At 42.7% G+C, this 20,746-nt stretch overlaps 2 protein-coding genes across 5 annotated transcripts; one reads left to right on the forward strand and one right to left on the reverse strand.

The window, feature by feature from the left end:
• Positions 1-1,275: 1,275 nt before the first annotated feature.
• e2f1 (E2F transcription factor 1) lies at positions 1,276-10,516 on the reverse strand. The gene is made up of 7 exons (XM_005931485.3): positions 9,152-10,516; positions 8,813-8,912; positions 7,563-7,782; positions 7,264-7,416; positions 6,869-6,983; positions 6,497-6,779; positions 1,276-4,655 (listed from the first exon to the last, which is right to left on the reverse strand). Exons 1-7 carry the CDS (start codon positions 9,401-9,403, stop codon positions 4,414-4,416), a joined length of 1,365 nt encoding a protein of 454 aa, XP_005931547.1. The 5' UTR covers positions 9,404-10,516; the 3' UTR covers positions 1,276-4,413.
• Positions 10,517-11,007: 491 nt separating this feature from the next.
• On the forward strand, positions 11,008-20,619 carry znf341 (zinc finger protein 341). Of its 4 annotated transcripts, none has more exons than XM_005931486.3 (16): positions 11,008-11,071; positions 11,686-11,796; positions 12,921-13,111; positions 13,393-13,542; positions 13,630-13,956; positions 14,042-14,225; positions 14,330-14,423; positions 14,505-14,595; positions 14,675-14,840; positions 16,648-16,865; positions 16,986-17,194; positions 17,506-17,602; positions 17,796-17,928; positions 18,383-18,494; positions 18,586-18,656; positions 18,786-20,619. In XM_005931486.3, exons 1-16 carry the CDS (start codon positions 11,041-11,043, stop codon positions 19,325-19,327), a joined length of 2,727 nt encoding a protein of 908 aa, XP_005931548.1. In that variant the 5' UTR covers positions 11,008-11,040; the 3' UTR covers positions 19,328-20,619. The 4 variants fall into 4 exon arrangements, with proteins under 4 accessions (XP_005931548.1, XP_005931549.1, XP_005931551.1 ...); XM_005931487.3 differs by having other exon boundaries at positions 14,333-14,423; XM_005931489.2 differs by lacking the exon at positions 11,008-11,071 and adding an exon at positions 11,922-12,072 and having other exon boundaries at positions 11,684-11,796.
• Positions 20,620-20,746: the final 127 nt, after the last annotated feature.

The following is a 20,746-nucleotide window of genomic DNA, read 5'->3' on the forward strand; positions in this document are numbered from 1 at the left end:
GGGCTAAGCCCCGGGTGTTTCAAATGTCTGGCTCCGCCTCTGGACTGATCTACAGCCAGTCTAACCCGGATTCCTCACATGCCACTTGGAAAATGCTGAGGGTGTAGCCTGTTACACCACCAGGTCACAAATACACATTGTTTAACTAATGTGATACCACTGATTTCCTTTCCGATCTGATACCAAGTAAAATTCAGGGTGGCGTCTACGATACTGATCTGATACCGATACTTTGTACAAAAACTTAAGGTGTTATTGTATTTCAAGTTATAGCATCATAATGATTACAGGACATCAGACTACTTGTTCTTATTGTTTAATTATGAAGAATTATTACATAGAAAAGAAAATAACTGAAGTTGTGTGTTAATTGATGCTATTCGAACACATATATCTTGTCATTTAACATGTATGAAATCAAATCAAATCACTTTTATTGTCACATCATTGCTGATACACTGGTGCAGCACATGTGAGTGAAATTCTTGTGTGCAAGCTTCACAAGCAACAGCGGTGTGCAAAATACAAGAAACACAAGAAACAAAGCAAATATAAGAATAAGAAATATGAGAAATATAAGAATAAATATATGTACAAATATAAGAATGTATGCACATTACTAATTATGCATACATCTACACATACATATAGTGTACGTGTATGGGTGTACATACATATATATACAGAAGTCAGCAGATGAATATTGTGCAAAAATGGGATTTATGTACAATATGGAGTGCATACGTGTTGTAGTTTCGATAAGTGACAGTGAAGTGTCTATGAAGTGTTAGTGGTCAGTGTTCAGCAGTCTGGTGGCCACAGTAGTGCTGTGCCACACAAGTTTGGTATCGATCCAATAGCAGCTAAATACAGGGCCAGTATTACCAATATCAGCACCGACAAAGTATCAGTCCGATACCAATGCTAGTGTTGGTATCGATACTATGATATTTGGATCGATCCACCCACCTCTAATTTTTTTTTTTTTTTTAAGCTCAGAAATGTATAGCACAGCCTTTATGTGGCTCCTGTGCGACTTCCACTGCTAACCTTTGTGGGGGAAATGTTTTTGATAGTACTAAATTACAATCAGCCTTCTGAAGTAAACAAACATGGTTCAATAGAATACTAGTGAAGGTTTAACTACGTAATAACAAGACTTACCTAATGTAAAAGAAAGCATCATTAGTCTTAGGTAATAGCTACACCTTGTATTTTCTTTACATCACACAAAAACAATTTGCGACACAAAAGATTCAAATGAAAATAGTTATTTTTATTTTGTCAAAAGACATTTCGATACAAAAGGGCATATTGGGATCCATAAGTAAATCACAAGTACAAACTTTAACCAGAAAGAAGGAAGAAGAAAAAAAACAAAACAAGAAGATTGTTAAGTTTCTCGATAAGCCAGCACTGAGAACAGCAACTTAGTCAGGGCTGCACTCCGTTCACTTCTGTTCTGTTAAGCCACATCATTTTTTTAAAGATTTGTCAGTAGATCTGGATTTTATTTTGTACTCTAATGTGACTTCAACAGAAAGAAATCTGCCTTTCAAAATGTGCATTTTATAGTGTTATAAATCTAGGATCAAATGTCATTTCATGATGAGTTCAATATAGCCCATTGTTTCAGAAAAATCCCACTTGTGTCCTTAAGCGTGCTTTGAATCTTACAATTGCAAAAGATTTGAGTTTAAACTGAAGGTGCAAAGTTTTTCAAACAAAAATCAAACAGATTCTACATACAACTAGCGGAAAATCAGGACGTCACACATTAAGATTTCCTGATCTGAATATTTTTAGGAACTTACTGCTTTACCTCAGCAAGGCACTTGCTGCATTTGTCCTGTGAAGCAGGGCGGCGAACACAATAGATGGGAGCTGAAGTCCAACACGGAGACGAAACGTGTTACATCATCTGTTATAAAATGAGTCTAGTTGCTTGTAACAACAGTTGAAAACCTCTCAGATGGTATTTTGAAGATATACGGAAACAAGACAGCAGTTACAACATTTTAAAACATTTGGATGAGACTGAGGCACCCAAAGGCTACAAAATACTTCATGTACAACCTTAGAACAGCAATGTTGCCTGCAACATGACAAAAACTTAAATCTGAACTGTAAATAAGTTACAGATAAATCAATCAACAACAAAACAAAAAAAGACTTCTCTTTTTCAAATTTTGGCACCACACAGCAATTCAAAGGTTGCACATGGACAACAGCTTAAGGCAGGAAAATGCACTGAGTAGAAAACACGGCAAAAATCTAAAAATGTGCTACGAATAAGAAGCTAATTGACAAATAGCACATTTAGAAATTAATGATTTGCGCGGATTTACAAAATAAAAGTCCCTTCCTGACAGAAAACAGATCAAAAAATTTTTTTGTACCCTTTTTAAATAAATATTAAATTCCAAAAAATAAAAACAAAATGTGCATTTTCCACACGCATGCACCTGCACACAAAACCCAATATTTAAAGAATGATAGGGGGGGAAAAAATGTTAGCTTACATAACTTAGGACGAGAAAATACGACAGACATTTCTAACTACAATGATCATCTCATACTCTTGAGTACATGATGTGAAAATGTCTGTTATTGCCACATACTTGTGAAAATCAATATGGTTTCCTTAACAACACAACAAAAAATGAAAAAATAAAACAAAGTAGTACGTGCAGTGAAGCCGGCGTGTCCGTTGCAGAAGACACACAGAATCGATCACTCGCACCTAAGATAAGATGTACCACCCTGTTGACCTGACTGGGTATGGATTTAAGGCATGAACATCACAAACAACTTTCTGAACTGACTCGATGTGCATGTACTGAACAATAACAGGATGCGCCTGCTCTGAACTCTCAAGAATCCTTCCTGGAGTCGTCACTGCTTTACACTGATTGGATTGGTAAAAGTAAAGCTCCAGCTGTCTTTTGATTCACCCAGGACGACAAACAAACCACACTGAGTGCGTCCAGAAAACAATGACTAGTTTGGGAGGTCCGGGGTTCGGGACCTGCTGGAAGTTCCTCCCCGCCTACACGACAAGAACAGTCAGGTTGTTTCAGGAACTTCCATCTGCAGACATCCGGTGAACTCACTTGAACCTACAGCTAAAATATTTAAACGACAATTTTTTAAAAACACACACCTTTAAAATCCTACCATTAACCTACGTAACGCCCACACACCTTTGCATCAAAACAGTTGATTTAAGACTTTGCTCTGCTCCGAACACCTGAGACTATGGCTAAACGCTTAGCTAACTAATAGAGAACAAATCAGTATTAGTTTTTACCCACCTGGTTTCCTGCACACTGACAAAACATACCTTAAGTTTTCAGGCTAAGTTCACATTGATCCTTCAAAGCGGCCATTTTTTTTGTCATGCAGTGGAATTTCTATCTTTGCCATTTTCATACTTTAAAGCGCTTGACTACTGTGCAGATGTTTTCTTTACAAAAAAAAGAAATTTAAAGTGTCGTGGTAAATCTTTTACCATTTATTAAGTTCCAGTTTCCCACAGTTTTTCCCCAGTTTTACTTTGTGTTAACAACAGCAACACTGTATCCAAATCCACTGACTGTGGTAGAGTTTGGGTCTGTGCAAATCTAATTTGGAGCTCACAATGAAGCCATGTTACAGGATCCAGTTCTATCACGACTCCAGTATTTTAAACCACATTATTAAAAGGGAAAAGCCTTTTAGATTTGGGTTTTTAATGATCTCTGCGGGTGTGAAAGAAAAATAATAAACTACACCGCAACGCCAAAATGCTTCTGTAAAGCCCAGCTGGCCTCACTGAAGCAGCTTTGGGCTAAACGTGCTGGACGCGTGCGGAAGTTTCTCGTTTAGTCCGAGCCATCTGAGGAACAAACCTGAAGAGGTATAACATGTCAGTGTTTAAGAAACCAGCCCTAAGAGTCCCAACGCCACACACGCAAACACACACACACACACACACACACACACGCACACACAACACCTGCACAATCCGCTTGGGAAAAAACATCAAACACAAAAACCTCACAAGGTACAAAATATGAAAATAACATTCATATAAATAATTTAAATAGCTATTCTAAAGCTAAACTCTTGGTCTAAAACTTTTGAATGGCCAAAGAGAAGTGCTAATGATATGCTGTACAATTTAGGGGGAATTATTTGAGATTTTAGTTAGGGTGGTATTTTGGGGAACACAATTAAAACAATACACAAAACATTTCTCCAAACTCCCACAATGAAAACACTACATTTTTGATAATGATGTGTCCATAAAATATTGATTCCCATTCTTTTTTTTCTTCTTTTTTTGTTTTAAAGGAGCTCCAGATCACTGAGGAGAAGGCCTGAATTTCTAATCATTTGCCCACGCGCTCCTCTTCTTTTGCTTTTTAACTTCTAATCGTCCCCCAAAACTTGTGACAGGTCACCAAAGTCACAGTCAAACAGTTCACTGATGCCTTCATGGTCCTCTAGTCCATAGTGGTAGTCGTGACTGTGAGGGGGGGACAAGTTGATAAAACCGTCCAATGGGAGAGGAAGGCCCTCTCCGTTCAGGAAGTCCGTAGAAGAGAGCGGTGAGAGATCAAAATCAGGTAGGTCTCCAAGGTTGGAGAATGGGTCGCCTCCCAGGATGGATTCTGTCACAGAAAGAGAAATGTAAGAAACAGTAAGAGATTAAAGAGAGGATTAAAGAGTTGCACCAACTTACAGTATAAGATCAGTGAAAATTATTTCAAAATAAATCATGAAAAGCTCAAGAATAAAAAATATGGAGCTGGAAATAAGCACAGTAAGTCCATTACCATGATCAAAACCAAGCTAAAGACCATAAATAAAACAACTTATTCTTAGTTTTGCATTAGGTACCAGTGTGCATAATATTTTATCTATGGGAGTCAGGAACACTTCAGCAGCAGTGCCTCAAGCAAAGCTTTTTCCACTGTAGACATTTTGACGTGGCACAGCAGGAAGGGGATGACTGCATTCTACAAGTACTGATTAATACAATTAAAACCACCTGTTTGATGACACAAAGTGTCAGCAGTGAAAACAGTGTCTCGAAAGAGTCACCAAGGACACTCTTTCGAGGATGCCAATGTTCACATTTTGGACAGAGAGGACAGATGGTTTGAAAGAGGAGTGAAAGAAGCCATCTATGTCCACTGTGAGCGACCATCTTTGAACAGAGGCGGGGGTTTACGACACCAACTCTCTGCCATCTATAATCCAGTTTTGAGATCCCTTCCCAGACGCCTTAACGCCCACTCACATCCTGAGCCATCTGACCTCAGGAATTCGCATGATAAGGTGGGGCCAGGTTTCACAATGAGCTCACCCGAAACTCTGGCTGATTGGGACCCACACCCAGTTTCACACCTTGGCTCAGGCAATTAGAGGATCATCAGGGGTCCTTTTGTCCCTCTGTTGGGGGATACTCCCACTAGGTTTAAATCTGGGACTCTCCACCATTTGACCTTAGAATTGAAGAAGCTTCTCAGATGAGAGGTGAAACGTCTTCAAGCAACTTAAAAAAGTCCAGACGCTTTTCTTTGAAGCTCCTTTGACTGCGATGACCTGGATGACTGAGAACCTTCACAGACATGTTGCAAATGCCATTTCTAGTAAATACACAACTCGCTCCGACCGACACAACAACAAAATGTCGAAAGTCTCATATTACAAGACTAAGCATCTACTTTATTAAAAAAAAAAAAAAGTGTTACAAAGTTTCTGAACTGAGCCAGACTAAATGTATATATTGGGATAATTGGTAGTAGTTTTAATTTATTCTTACTTTGTCAAATCTGTAACAGAAATAGCAGAAATCTAAGCTTCATTTACCTTTTTGGGGTTTTAGCACTAAAATGTGTTAATTTTACAATAATGATTACAGGATGTAGTTATGCTTTGCTGTGTTAAATCCTACATCAATATGGACAATATTATGGGAAGGATTATCATCATCTATATAGCTTTTGGGAACCCTATTATTATAAAACTCAAAGCCTCACAAGTTCTGTATAATCAGAACAAACTGTGACATCATGTCAATGTTACATGTTCACTGTTGACATTGTGTTTATGTTAATGTGTTCCTGTATGTTTCTAGATACATCCTGATAAACTATTTTTAGTGCAGCGGCACTTTATGAGACGTGGAGTGTGCCGCCATCCATATGTCCTTGGTGAAATTTAAGCAAAATTGTGGGACTTCCTGCCAAGTTTGATATGTTATTAATTCCACCTATTTGCTGTTCTCCTTCTTCGGTTACCTGTGAAGCAAATATTTGCTTCAAAAACTTCCAGGAAATATATCAGTCCAAGAAAGGTGAGGCAAACATTCCCCTCATGTTTTGTCTGCACTGGCTAAAATATAAATGTTGGAAACAGACTGTGTTACGCAGAAGTGGCCTTAAAATAGTTCCTGATGACAATTATACAAATTAATACATAAATGCGGTTTATTTACAACACTCACCTGTGTCGCCACCTAACACCAGTGATGAGGGGTCCTGTTGCGACACTGCTGTTACAGTGGATGATGTGGATGCTGGAGATGATAAACCCACTTCCAGGGCTGTTGAGCAGGTTCTGGGTTGTGATTGGTCGGTGGGTTGTGTGGAAGGTTGAACAAGGGAAGGGTCGGCAATGGGTTTAGAGGGACTGCCTCCTGTCACAGGGCTGCAGACGCCAGAGCTGTCTTCTGGACAGAGGAAGACGTCGATCGGACCTCGCGTGCTCTTCAGCGACACCTGGTAACCCTGGGATGTGCATGCAGATGTGCAGATTAGCAGAAACTCCAACAACAGTGAGTCCAGTGACCTGGGCAAAATGTTTTCAAAGCTTTTACCTCAGAGGGCTCCGAAACTTGCATCTGGGTTTCTGGTGGAGCTCTGATCACCATAACCAGCTGGTCGGGGGAATCGAACGACTGCCTCAAGTCCTGACAGCGCACATACCCCAACGTGATGAACTCAGCGATTAAGGAATAATTTCATATATTCATTAATGTAAATGTTTAGGCCATCTGTTTTTTGACATCTGTTTCTGAGTGACGCACAAGTCACGAGCATCACGTGTCCAGCTCGGCTCTACTGCTGCTGCCAGAGCCGCTTTCCGTTTAACAGATCGCAGCTCATCACTTAGAGATCACAGAGCTGTGCACACGTGACGAGTCTGCACACGGCAACACTCCGAGCTCTGTAACCACTTCAGACAACCTGATACTCAAAACAAAAAGGATATTTTTTGTTCTGTGGGTCCTCTGTGAGCAATCTGAGCTGCAGATTGCATTTGGAAATGAGCTCATCCAGCTGCTCCTCAGCATCTGTGAGGTCACACACCTCCCTCTGCAGCTCCTTATGGCGGGAAACCAGAGCCGCATCAATGCGATTACCGCTGCAGGGGTAGACGAGAGAAAAACTGACTGTTTAGGGTCACCAGACACACACACACACCAAGCACTCAAATTTATTCTGCCACAGTTCCCACTCCCGTTCCCAGATTTCTTTCATTTGCTGTTTTAGGCGTCTTTGAACACTTACAGCCACTGGATGTTGTTCTTTGACTTCTTGGAGATGAGCTGGATCCCCTCCAGGACATTGGTTATGTCGTAGATGCGTCTCTTCTGAACATCGAGCACCTGAGACGCCCAGTTCAGATCCACCACGCCGTCGGCCGACTGGGACAACAGGTCCAGAAAGCGCTTGGTGGTCAGGTTCAAAGAAGTGTCATACCGAGACTTCTCTGCCGTGGTCCGAGGAACTGGGCAGAAAGAGAATACATACAAGAATGAAAAGAAATGCACATATTACTGGTCTAGAGCGTAAGCTGAGACAGCGGTTTGCGGTGGGCAAAAGGTTCAAATGAAGATTATCAGTCACTTTAAAAAAATGGGACTCTTCAGCATCAAAAGAACTTAACCATTCTCTTCTGCTACTGCTTATTCTAGCTGCCTTAGGGCGAGAGGCAGAGTACACCCTGGACAGGTTGCCAGTCTGTCAGAGGGCTAACACATAGAGACAGACAACAACACACTCAGTCACACCAATGGGCAATTTAGGGTTACAATTAACCTAACCCACACTGACTACAATGTCTTCAGACAGTGGGAGGAAGCCAGAGTACCTGGAGAGAACACAAACACAAACGCAAACTCCACAGAGAAGGATCCTGGCCTGATGGTGGAATGAACTGAACTCAGGACACATTTGCTGTGAGGCAACAGTGCTAACCACTGTGCTTTTGATATATAAAAATAAAGAATTCCCCCCTCGCTCCTCTCTGCTATCCAACTGTGCATATCGTCAATGACTGATACTGAAAAGTTGCTTTGCATCAATCTCCTTCCAAACAGATCCCAGTGGAAATCCACATGGACTGCATTTCTAACAATTCAGAAGTCTATCTTGCATGAGGGATAGACTCATATTTCTACATTATACCAATTGATATAATGTGTGTGTCACGTGTAGCTTTTCCATTTCAAGTCCATCATTTGATCCTTTTGGTGCATGCAGTGAGCCCAAATACTGCAAATGAAAGGGATCAAATGAACTGATAAATCGCAACGCCTCTTCTCTTGCTCCATTCTAAAAAAAAAACAGTCTCTCCATTATTTGAATAGAAAGATATTTGTAAGTTTCTCTCACTACAGCCAGCCTGGAGGAGACAGGATGACAGGCCGCGCTGATAAAAGAACAGCTGCTTTTATGACAATGACTGAGAGCAAAGGTGAGCAAGGATGTGTGGGCGAGGATTTTTTTTAGAGTGGGGTGTGGGCTGTCAGCTGTACCTCTGGGAGGAGCAGGAGTGGAAAGCGGTGCCTGGCCTGTGGAAGGTCGAGTGGTGCTGACATACTGATGGTCACTGTCCAGGTCCAACTTCCTTTTTACCTGAAGGAACACACGTCTGGAGTAAGAAACAGACGTAAGACAGTAACAGACTAACTGCTGACACAGACACGCACTGTTTACGAGCAGAGAAATGTGAAAATGATACCAGCAACAGGTGGGTAACTTACAGCAGCTCTGCTACGTGCAGTATGTAAACGAACAACTCCTCAGTTTAACCACTTCCCTTATTGCTCTTTCACTTTCTCTCTCCCCTTTCCTCCCACACCTCCCTTCCTCACCGGTGGCCTTCCCAGAGACGGTCTCCTCTTGTCCTGGATCCCTACGTCAGCTGGGCCCTGCGGAGTGGCGAACAGCAGGATCTCCCCCGTGCTCGTCGGGGCAGGGGCTGGGTGGAGTCCTTCATTGCTGGGGCTGGTGATAATCACTATCTGGTGGTCCTCGTCCAAGTTGATACTCCCAGAGTTCAGCAAAGTCTCAAAGTCTGCTAACAGATCCTCCGATGTCTGCCCTGTTATCAGAGTCTCTGACATTGCAGTGTGTCACCAGGAGCCCCTCTTCACTGGACTTGGGTGGCGGTGGTTGTGGTAGTTATAAACTAAGGTGCTGTTATGACAGTATCAGCACCGACTCACATCTGCCATTTTTTTGTGAATAAAGGCAACAAGGGTGAATTCTCGTGAAAACTGTCTCGAATGAGTTCATTAGCAGGTGGAACATTTCATAAACTGTTTTATTTTGTTACACATTTTGATTACACCACAGCAATGTAAAGCCACGTCCTAAAACTCAGGCTGAGGCTGAAACAGCAAGCCAGGGTGTGCTGCCAAACAGGAAATTTGGCACATGAAATATTGCTAAATGCATACTATAAAAGCTCCGCCGCGAATAAGTTATCAGAGAACCAGTCCGAAACTGGCCGTGGGAGAAATCCACTCAGGCAAGCTAGCAAAGGGAGCAAGCTAACCTTTTGTTTTCATCTCTCCTGTCAGTACAGTAGAGCCGAGGCCTGGCCACACTGCCCCTGAACAGCTACCACCCCGGCTAACGAGCTAGCTTCCAACCAAATGACAAAGACTCGAACAGGGTCACAAAACAAACTCGAGCAGCCGCCAAACTAGCAGGTCACGCCGGTAGAACAATATTACTTCTCCTTGTATTAAACACCGAGCGAAGTTAAGAGGCTATTAAAACTTTACAGCAGCTTACAGAAGTGAGCGATCAGAACAAAATATCCACGCAGCAAAAAAGCATCACGGGAACTTAAAATCATCTTTGAGACTATATCTATAAAAGCGAGCATCAGTCCAGCGGATAGTACATAGATGTGGTCGAATACGAATATATAGGGCAGATTAGCATGTTAGCTAACTTATTAGCGGCAGTTGTTCAATCCCCTTGTTTTGTTGGGGCACGCAGGAAGCAGTCCGACAAAATTGGAAATATAAGCACATAAAGCGGCGAAAAACAAGCGCACGATTTAACATAACAATCAATGGACATCGCCTGCTCACCCCGGCCGCAATCCACCCGTTAAAACGCCGTCATTACCCCGTTATCGTCCTTTATTGTTGTTTTTGTCTCAGCTGATCTACATCTAAACAAGCCCCTGACGGTTTTCGCGCGAAATCTTTTTTGCCGCGAAACCAACACGTGCGCCAAGCAGTCGGTTGGGATTGGTCCGAGCTGTGCGCTTTTCGCGGGGCGGGGCCGAGGAGCTCTGATTGGCAGAAGCGAGTGTCTGTCACGTTACGAACGCAGATAAATCGATGAGAAGCGCGTTCGCGGAACTTGGAAAATAAAGCATTTTATTTTAGTTGAAGCAAATATATTTAGTTTATTAGGCTGATGTCAAGCAAGTTGTTTGTAATTAATATAAATTTACATTTTTGTTGTTGTCGGAGTAAAAAAAAACTATTAACCGCAGTTCTTCTTGCCGGTCTCGCGTTCGAGAAGAGTTTCTCACAAATAATAATAATACTAATACTACTACTACTACTACTACTACTACTAATAATAATAATAATAATAATAATAACAACAACAATAATAACAACATTAATATTAATAAAACATGTCTGGGTGAAAGCGATTTTCCTTAGTTAAGCAGTTACCTCAAGAGGCAGCCATAAGTAATCGAGCGCCTACCACCCAGTAGGAGTGCTACAAGATGGCGCAGGCAATATTTGAGGTGCTGGAAGGTATGAGTATTTATTTATTTGCAGCGTAATTACAGTTACCCAAAACGTTTGCTCCTACTTTAGACATTTCACTGATGTAGGCCCATTCGGAAACGCAGAAAAATAACGTAAATCCACGTACAAGCCTCTGGTTTTGTTTCAATCAAGAAAACAGCACATAGGAAGGACTCTGTATGAATGTAAACAAACAAAGTGATTAAACACTTTTTCGACCTAACGGACAGCTTATTATTAATCGTAGTCATCGTATTGCAGTCAGATGGTAAATGTATTTACATTTCAGGGTGATTTTCTTTCCTTCAGGCCCTCTTAATGACAAGACTTTGTAATATTACTGGACTAACAGCCTGTTTGTTGTAAATGGATTATTACTGTTATTGTTATTGTAAGTGAGTACAGTATCAGGAGATTACTGTACGCAGATTTGAAGTGGATGTAGAGATATCCTTATCGAAAGCTGTTAGTCTTCCACACTAATATTGCTTCTGATCACAGTTGATTTTTCTTTTAATAAGATAAAACTACTAATTCATGTTTAGACATTTCAGTAAGTCATGCATCAGACTAAAATGGATCTTTGCAGCAGGTGAATTCTTCTTCTTCTTACTCTTCAGGCATGGACAATCAGACAGTGCTGGCAGTCCAGTCACTGCTAGACAGCCAAGGAGGTGTTCCTGACCCAAACAACCAAAACGTCTCTGGGACGCCAACAATCCAGTCTATGGGTATGTAATAGCATGCACAGCTGTGGGACAGGCTGTGTCATTGTCCTGTTATTCTTTTATGTCAAGAGACATGTCATCCATCCATCCATTTTCTGACGCCTATCTGGGTCTGGGTTTTTGGGCAGAAGGAGAGATGCCCGCCCATCTCTTCTAGCTAATCCAGGAGGACACCAAGACATTCCTAAGCCAGCTGAGATATTTCTCTTCATTCTGTCCTGGATTTTGCCCAGTGCATTCTAAAGGGAGGATGTGTCGGAAAAATCCCTCAGGTAGCAGGTATTTTTGCCAGAATCACCTCAACTGGCTCCTTTCAGTGTGGAAGAGGATCAGACAAAGAGCAATTCAGAAAACCCCAATACCAAGAACTAAAAATAGAGAACAGTTTACCCTGCCTAGGAGAGGGTTACCAAGGCCCAACCATGGAGTCAGACATGTGGCTTGAGGCAGAGCGCCTGGTGGTCAGGCCTTATCCACGGGGCCTGTCCAGGCATAGCCAGAATGAGCAACAATGAGCCCACCACAAACAAAAGGTACCACAGGGGTTCGGTGCCTTGTGGATTGGGTGGCGGTCAGTGACCCTGGTGGTTGGATTCAGTTTAATTTGATTAATCATCGCAGAGACCAAGGTTCTTGAAAAGTCTTGTCGTCAGATCAGCTTATTAAGTAAATGTCAGTTAAAACAATGTAAGTAGTTTATAAGCACATGTTTTTCATCCTGATGTTATTGCAGCTCATATTTGTGTCACATAACAAAAACCTTACACAAAAAGAAGAATCTAGAGGCAAGAATTTGACACGTTATTACTGTTGTGTTATTAGTTAGTTAGCTATTAGCTGGTTCATCAAACCAAAATGAGGTCCTCGTGACAGACTCGACTGCTAGTTTAATTTATCTGGTGGTGCACACTTTTTGCTGTGAAATGATGTCATCGTGTGCAGTCTTTGAAAAGTACTTTTCCGCTAAAATAGCTATTAAAGCCAAGTGCATCACTGCAAAAACATTAAAGGATGAATATCACCACCCATTAAATGTCCAAAAGTGCATTAACATCCTCAAAATTGACTCATGTGTGTCTTTTTTTTCCCCCGTCTGCTGTTTCTTGCTGCCTAAAACCTTTATACAGACGACGAAGACGTGTTCCTGTGTGGGAAGTGTAAAAAACAGTTCAACTCTTTGCCTGCTTTCATGACGCACAAGAGGGAGCAGTGCCAGTCTAGCACCCCTTCTCTGTCCACAGTGTCCTTGGCCTCCACCAATGCTTACACGCCTGTCCCGTCTATTAGTTCGGTACCGCAGACTCCTGCCAACAGACAGGTGAGGAAAGCAAAAGGGCAATTTATCTGTGGGGGTGATAAATAACTTGCTCGGTTTAATAAGTTAGTTGTGCAGAGTGCAGAGCTTAAAGCAGTAATAAAACTGATAAGAAATGTAAGGAGAAGTGGGAAAGAGGTAATGGTCTGAGGTAAAGCTGACCTGATGGTAAAATTATTTTATAAATACGTTATATAAGAGGCCAGGACTGTAAAGGAAAAAAGATTTTGTTATAATGATTCAAAAAGCAGCTGATGTGACTGTTTAACTTGGCACTCACACAGGTGTCCACCTACATCACAGTCCCTCCCTCCCCTTTGACGCACACTCTGGTCCAAGGCAACGTGCTCGTCAGCGATGACATCCTCATGTCTGCCATCTCAGCCTTCACCTCCATCGACCAGCCCATGGCCCCCATGCAGACTCCCATACAGGTACTGTTTGCTTCCTTCTCTCTTTCACGCCCAGCATTTGAATTTATTACATCCTGTCACCAAATCTGTGCGCTTCCTTTATGACAGAGTAACCTGAGCATGCACACAGCCGGTGTGTCCTACTTACAGCACCATCACCACCACCACCTCCATCACCTTCATCAACCGCAGCAGCAGCCCCCACAGCAGCAGCAGCAACAACAACAACAACAGCAGCAGCAGCAGCCGCCCTCCCATCCCCTGCCACCTGCACAGCCCACCCAGCAGACACTCACTTCCCAGGTCCCGGCGAGCCACAGCAACTCAGTGGTGCAGGTGTACAGCACTCTGCCCCACATGGTTGGAGGTGGAGGGGGTGGCGGGGGTGGAGCTGAGATCCACACACTGGGTTTGCAGCCTTTCCATCCTGTGCAAGTGAGTGAAGCTTGCTGTTTGGTTGCCGTCGCAGTGGTTAAAATGATACGTTTCCAGTTTCTGTGACCATGCGTGTCTTCCTCAGGTGCCCAGTCAGGGTGTAGAGAGTCATTCGTTCACAACCCCTCCCGTGTACAGCCCCGGGAAGCAGGGCACCAAAACCAAGACCTGCAGCATCACTGCCAGCATGGCGGAGCTGGGTGACTTTGAAAAGGTAATCGTTCCCAAGCGACCGAGGAACTGTAAAAAAAGCTCAGATGGAGTCGCAGGTACGTGTGGAAAAGTTTTACAGTTTTTACCTAATGGAACTGTAGAGGACAACATGATGGATCTTTATATAAACTGTATTAATTGTCTAAATTGGACTCCTCAGCAGAGCAGCTCAAGGGAAAAGGTCCGAAGCTCAAATGTAACTTCTGTGACAAAGTCTTCTCGAAAAACTTTGATCTCCAGCAGCACATTAGGAGGTGAGTTGCTTTCCAGGATGTAGAATCGACCAACTTTAAGGCTGAAATAAAGGATTCATTAAAACAATTTCCCTCTTACAGCCACACGGGAGAGAAACCGTTTCAGTGCATCGTCTGTGGCCGAGCCTTCGCGCAGAAGTCCAATGTGAAGAAACACATGCAGACACACAAGGTGCTGTGATATAGAGGTGTCTGCATGATGTATTTAAATTTTAATCAACACACTAACAACAGCTGTCTTTATCTTACAGGTGTGGCCTATGAGCGTGGCCAGCACTGTGTCTAGACTACCAATCACAGTAAAGGTGGTGCCACTGCCCCCCAGTGAGGAAGAAGAAGGCGGGGAACAGCAGCAGGAAAGTGAGCGGGATGAGGACGGGATGCAGGAAACACAAACAGAGGAGCCAACGCAAGCAGGTACCGTCTGTTAAATAACACACTGTGAAAAGGATATCAGTGTTCTGGAAATTCCAGCATTTGAATGTCCTGGGAATGTTGGGAAGAAACAATCAAAGTGTCCAAGTGGAAAAAACAGACTAAGATTCTACTAACAAACTTAGAAATGGACAAGCTGCTGTCATTGCGTAAGAGAAATAAACACCAACGCTCATAAGCCGGTCGTGAAATAAGAGTGGGTCAATGCTCAGGAATTCTTCATTTGATGATGAGTAGGAAGGAGATGTCATCACTGTAAACGGACTAAAAGCTGGAAATGTTTTAAACTGATAATCTGTCTCACAGTGTGAGGGAGAGCTACCTGTCAGTAGTAACTCACTGCTGGCTCCTCACTAAAGTGGGGTAGCTGGGCTCAGGATTAGAGGCTGTGGAGCATGGTCAGCCAGAGGGAGCAGAGACGCTGTTTCTTCAGGTTGAAAGGTGCTAGTTGAGGGTCTGATTAGGATGCCTTCTGGTTGCCTCCTCTTGGAGGTTTTCTGGGCACACCCAACTGCAAGCAGAGCCCGGTGTAGATCCAGAACCCACTGGAGAGATTAAAGCCCAGTTTATTTACACATTGTCAGTACAAAACTGGGCTTGTTTTACTCTCCCTTTATGTATTTTTGGGAGTTCCTTTCTGATTTAACATTTGCTAACTATGCTTATATCTGACGCAGAACAAAAGCATGTTTTTGCATTTGATATTAAATGAACTGACTGCACCTGTGTTTAGAAAGCAGCACAGCTTTTGTAAATCATCTGTAAAACTAACCACACATATGAGCGCTTTTTGGAGATTGTACTTGCATGGTATTTTGTCACGTTTAGTTAATCTTGCCGTATATGCCCTGTCTGACCTGGGAATACTTCAGGATCTCCCAAGAGGAACTAGAAAATGTTGCTGACGACAAAGACATCTGGGACACTTTGCCACTGCGACCTGATTTCCAGATAAGCACGAGTTAATCAATGGATTTCAAAAAATTTGCTTAAAATGTTATTCAGAACCTCAACAATTGAAACTCAGGAGAAAAGGGCTATGTAAAGTTAGAAGTAACGATCAGCTACAACACGAGACAATTTTAAAAGTAAAGTAAAAAATGTACCTGATTTAAATTTGGTCAAACTTCTCTTCGAGATTGCATCCTCGCACACTTCTGGACTGTTTCCAGTCTCACAGGAAGTCCTGTTCTGACCCTTTGTACCACTGACTTCCTGTGTCAAACCAACCTGACTGTCATGTTGAGACCAAACTGCAGTTTTTCACAGGGTCCAAGCCCAGATGTGGTGCTCCAGGTCAGGACCATGACCAGGCACAGACACTTTACCACCTCAGGTCCTGTGATAAAGTTCTACTGTTTAATATTGTGGCATCTAAGTAGGAGCTTTCTAGGCAAACGCTCTGAACTCCTGGAGCAAAGCAGTCAGCTCAGTACTACTCAGCACATTTGCCTCCTTTGTAGTCCTCGCCAAAATGACAGCTGATAGGTCTGACGCTGACACTGCCTGACACCAAGTCAGAGTGAATGAGCGAGCCAGAAATAGCAGCATCAGTGAAATCAGTCCAGTGATTCTAAGGAGATAACGTTGAATGTGACAGCAGCCAGATTTAAATCAGGCGGGCAGATTGCTGCTGTGTCCCTCAGCTGTAGAGGTGTGGCGGTGTTCCTCAAGAAGTCTGTTTTTGTCAGTAACAGTGTCTGATAAATCAGTGACAGTCACTGGTTATGGTTTCTTGACACACGTGGACACTCACAGCCCTCACTGTTAACTCACTGCTTGACTGCAGAAGCACCTGGGGAGCTGGAGGAGAGAGTGGCCGAGGTTCGGGCTGATCCAGAGGGCAGCCAAGCGGAGGATGTGCAGAGCAGGCAGAACCAGCAGTGCCCGGCTCAGACCAAACAGATCGTGGTGATAGACAGCTCCTACCAGTGCCAGTTCTGCGCCAGCAGGTTTAAGACCTACTTCCAGCTCAAGTCCCACCTGACCCAACACAAGGGGGAGCAGGTGAGTCATAAAGACATGATGGGTACACATTAGAAAACTGTGCTGATGAGTTGGATTGACTGAAAACGTCCAGACACACACGGGGTTAGTCACTCGGACTTTGTGACTGTTTTCCTGCAGGTTTATAAGTGCGTGTTAAAATCATGCTCCCAGACCTTCCAGATTCTGGATCAGTTTTTGGAACACATCCGGACGCACCAGGAGCAACTGACCTACCGCTGCCACCTGTGCAGCAAGGTGTTCCCCTCGCTCTTTGAGCTGGGACTCCACCAGTACTCCCATTCCCTCTGCCCGCAGCAAAATACACGCAAGGAGGCCACCGTGTACAGGTCAGCTCAAGCACTTATCCTCGAGTGGAAGAAGGAGTAGAGAGAAGAAGTTTGGAGAGGTGGAGAGAGCCTGCTTGCATAAATCCCATAACAGATATGTCATATTCCTTTGTTGCATAGTTTGTCTTGAGCAGGTCTCACGTTCACTGTTCTGCTGCTGTAAATAATCACTTGTACTTTTGCCTGTAGCAAAAATTATATATCACGTCTTACTCTGAACTGCATGTCTACTAGTCATTTCTACAGTTGTCAGACTGAATGCGCTTCTTCATAGGATTTGTTAACAGTGACAGTTTACGTTTTTCCTTCAGATGTGTGAAATGCCAAAGCCGATATTCTACGCAAGAAGCGTTAGAGCAACACCTGCTAACTGCATCGCACAGCTTTCCCTGCCCACACTGTCAAAAGGTACACTATGACACACGCGACGTTTCACCTTTTATTCACTGTGTATGCACATGTTAAAGTAGGCTTCAGATTCCCTGTGCCTAATGCAACTTGGCTTGAATGGTTTAGTTCATGAACATAGGTTTGAGCTGTTTGAGGCGTTTTGTTTCCCGTGTCAGTTCAGTCTCTGACTCACGCCCTTTGCGACCATCAGGTCTTCCCATGTGAAAGATACTTCAGACGCCACCTCCCCACTCACGGCGTTGGCGGCAGGTTCAAGTGTCAGATCTGCAAGAAGGCCTTTAAGACGGAGCACTACCTCAAACTGCACACACGGATTCACTCAGGTTATCTTTTCATCTGTTTGGCTATGTTGTATGACCTCATGCACCGCAGACTATATGTAAAACATGCACAGTTTCCCTTCTGTTCAGTTATTGTGAAGGAGGTATTTATTAATGTCAGAGGAAATTAGGTGGTCACAGTTGCTCCAAGTGACTAAGAACAGCAACTATTAATACAATGTATTACAATGTTACAAAATAGCTCTAATATATACAGATACATACAATGGAAGACTATGGGACTGGAATAACAGGACAGACTAGAGCAGACAACAGACAGGTAACGATTAAGTCAGGCTGCATGACAAGAAGGTGCTGAGAGGGGTGGGTTGTAAGGTGGTCTGCAGATGTGCAGTGACTCTAGACTGGTTTTAGCATCTCATGAGATGTGAACACCCGATTTTGTTCGCTGTGCATACAGCTTAGGCGTAAGTTTAATGCTGATTCCATTTTCTAGGTGAAAAGCCATATAAATGTTCCCTCTGTGAGGCGACGTTCAACAGGAAAGACAAAGTGAAGCGACACATGCTCATTCATGAACCCTTTAAGAAATACAAGTGTCCTTTCAGGTGAGACCTTTAAGTGGGAAAGCCCTGTTCTCTTCTGTTTGTTTTTCCTTTTCTAAAAGTTATTCACTCTTGTTTTTCTCATTTTCATCAGGACACATGTCGGTTGCACCAAAGAATTCAACAGACCAGACAAACTCAAGGCCCACATCCTGTCACACTCTGGTGAGTGGATAACACCAAGAATATTTTTGAGGAAAAAGATGAAGAAGCACTGTTAGGGATCTTCTGTATTCCAGATACAGTATGTATATGCGAATATTTTAATGCATCATCACATGAACTTTTTTCCAGGTATCAAGCCCTACAAGTGTCTGTTCTGTCAGAAGGCGTTCAGCCGCAGGGCTCACATGCTCGAGCATCAGCAGTCCCACACTGATAACTACCGCTTCCGTTGCTCCACCTGCAACAAGGGCTTCACCAGGCAGAGCTATTACAGAGATCACAAATGTCCTGCCGCAGGAAATGAGCTGGGAGCAGAAATGGAGACGGGAGAAACGGAGGGAGACGAGGTAGAGGAGGCTGAGGAGAAGGACAGAGAGGATGAGCAGAGAAGAAACGGGTTCACGAGAAAAGCAAAAAGGACGGAGACAGGGGGAGATGATGGAGCGGTGGGCAATGGCATAAATGGCATCCGGCAGCAAGTGGAAACACATGGGGAGGCGGGAGAGGAGAGAAGGAATGATGAGGGCTGTCAGGCTGTGCTGTCCATCAGCACCATCGAAAGGCAGACAAAGGGAGAAGAGGAGGAGGATGACGGGGTGAATCATGGTGGAGGAGGACTGGAGCAGATTTCAAGCGATGACCAAAACTGTTTGCAGCAGCCATGTTTGTAGTCCTAATGCCAAGTCCGAATGTTTCCAGGACCAGTCGTCAAGCTTTGTTAACCTTTTTTTTATTATTTAAACCACACATTTACATAACATTATTTGTTTTAAATTAAAACGTCATTTAAATTATTACACTGGATTAACAGGAACTGGAAGATTTGAAGGATCTGTTGGATCTATGAATCCCAGTGGAAAGTTTCTAAATTCTTGTATTATGTGCAAGTTCAAACCACGCCGGCTCCGTCACAACATAATCTCAAGTTTTGCCAAAATGTTCTGTTTTCATGTCATTTCATGTAACGACAAATAAAATTACTTTAAGGTTTGTACGTGACTCAAAGTGTAATTGTGTCTATTTAAATGCATGTTAGTGCATGTTTTAGTGCAGGTGACACCAAAGCTGCTGACGTTATAATGGTTTCAGTTTTGGCTTTGGTTGGGTCACTCAGCGAGTCTGAGAAGCATTTCAAAGCAGCTCTGGGGGAAAGGGGAACTTCTGGGGAACTCCTCGTCAATGCACTCAGAGTATTTTGGTAGGCTGGCCACTGCTGGGATGGGTCACCACACTTCCAGGTTTTCTGTTTGGGTAATGGGTCTTCTCATGGCTCACTGGAGTCCCAAAGCCTTAGAAATTGCTTTCTTTTACCTGCTTCACTTACCTCTTGGTCTAGATAATGAAATTTATTTCAAATTTCTGATAAAAAAATAGGGTTAATTACATTTAATTCATGATTTAATAATAGAGGGTGATTACTTTTTCATACAGGTTTAACAAATTCCCATAATTAATAAAATAATTTAAAAACTAGCTGTATTTACAACGGTAATCTATGACTGATTAAAAAAAACAAAACTAAACTATACAGAATGACCAGTTTTTACCATTGCTTTTAACCTCAGCTCAACTCGCAGTAGATGGTAAATCTTCCTTTAAAATCAGCCTTTACTGTTAGTTTTAGAATGATTCATTGCCATTTCATTCATAATGGTGAATCACCCAAAAATGTTTCCAACACCAAATTTCACTTATTTACCTACTTCTGTATATTCTTTCATCCAGATTACATTATGCTTTACACCAGTGATTCCCAAAGTGTGGAAGAAACTCAGCTTGAAATTAAACATATGTAGTTACATGTTTATTGAAATGTATTAATATAAAAAGGTCAATTAAAATCGGTAAATAAAGGTAGTTAGTTTGTGATTTAACCCATTACTCTGACCAAAGTTTATTGATCTCATTTGTCTCCCAGTAACAGGTGGGTCACGCATCGGCCTTTACAATTTGCATATGCCTGGGTAGATTTAGCAGTTTATAACAGACGGCTCGCGCTGACTTAGACTTTGACCCTCTTGCTGTTGGGTAACTGCAGTTGCATTTTAGATCAGAGTCCCAAGAAAGCATGCAAGCTTGCTTATTGGGAA

This window comes from Haplochromis burtoni, unplaced genomic scaffold (assembly GCF_018398535.1).
Source record: "Haplochromis burtoni strain Fernald_Lab_line unplaced genomic scaffold, NCSU_Asbu1 Contig_141, whole genome shotgun sequence".
Taxonomy (NCBI): domain Eukaryota; kingdom Metazoa; phylum Chordata; class Actinopteri; order Cichliformes; family Cichlidae; genus Haplochromis; species Haplochromis burtoni.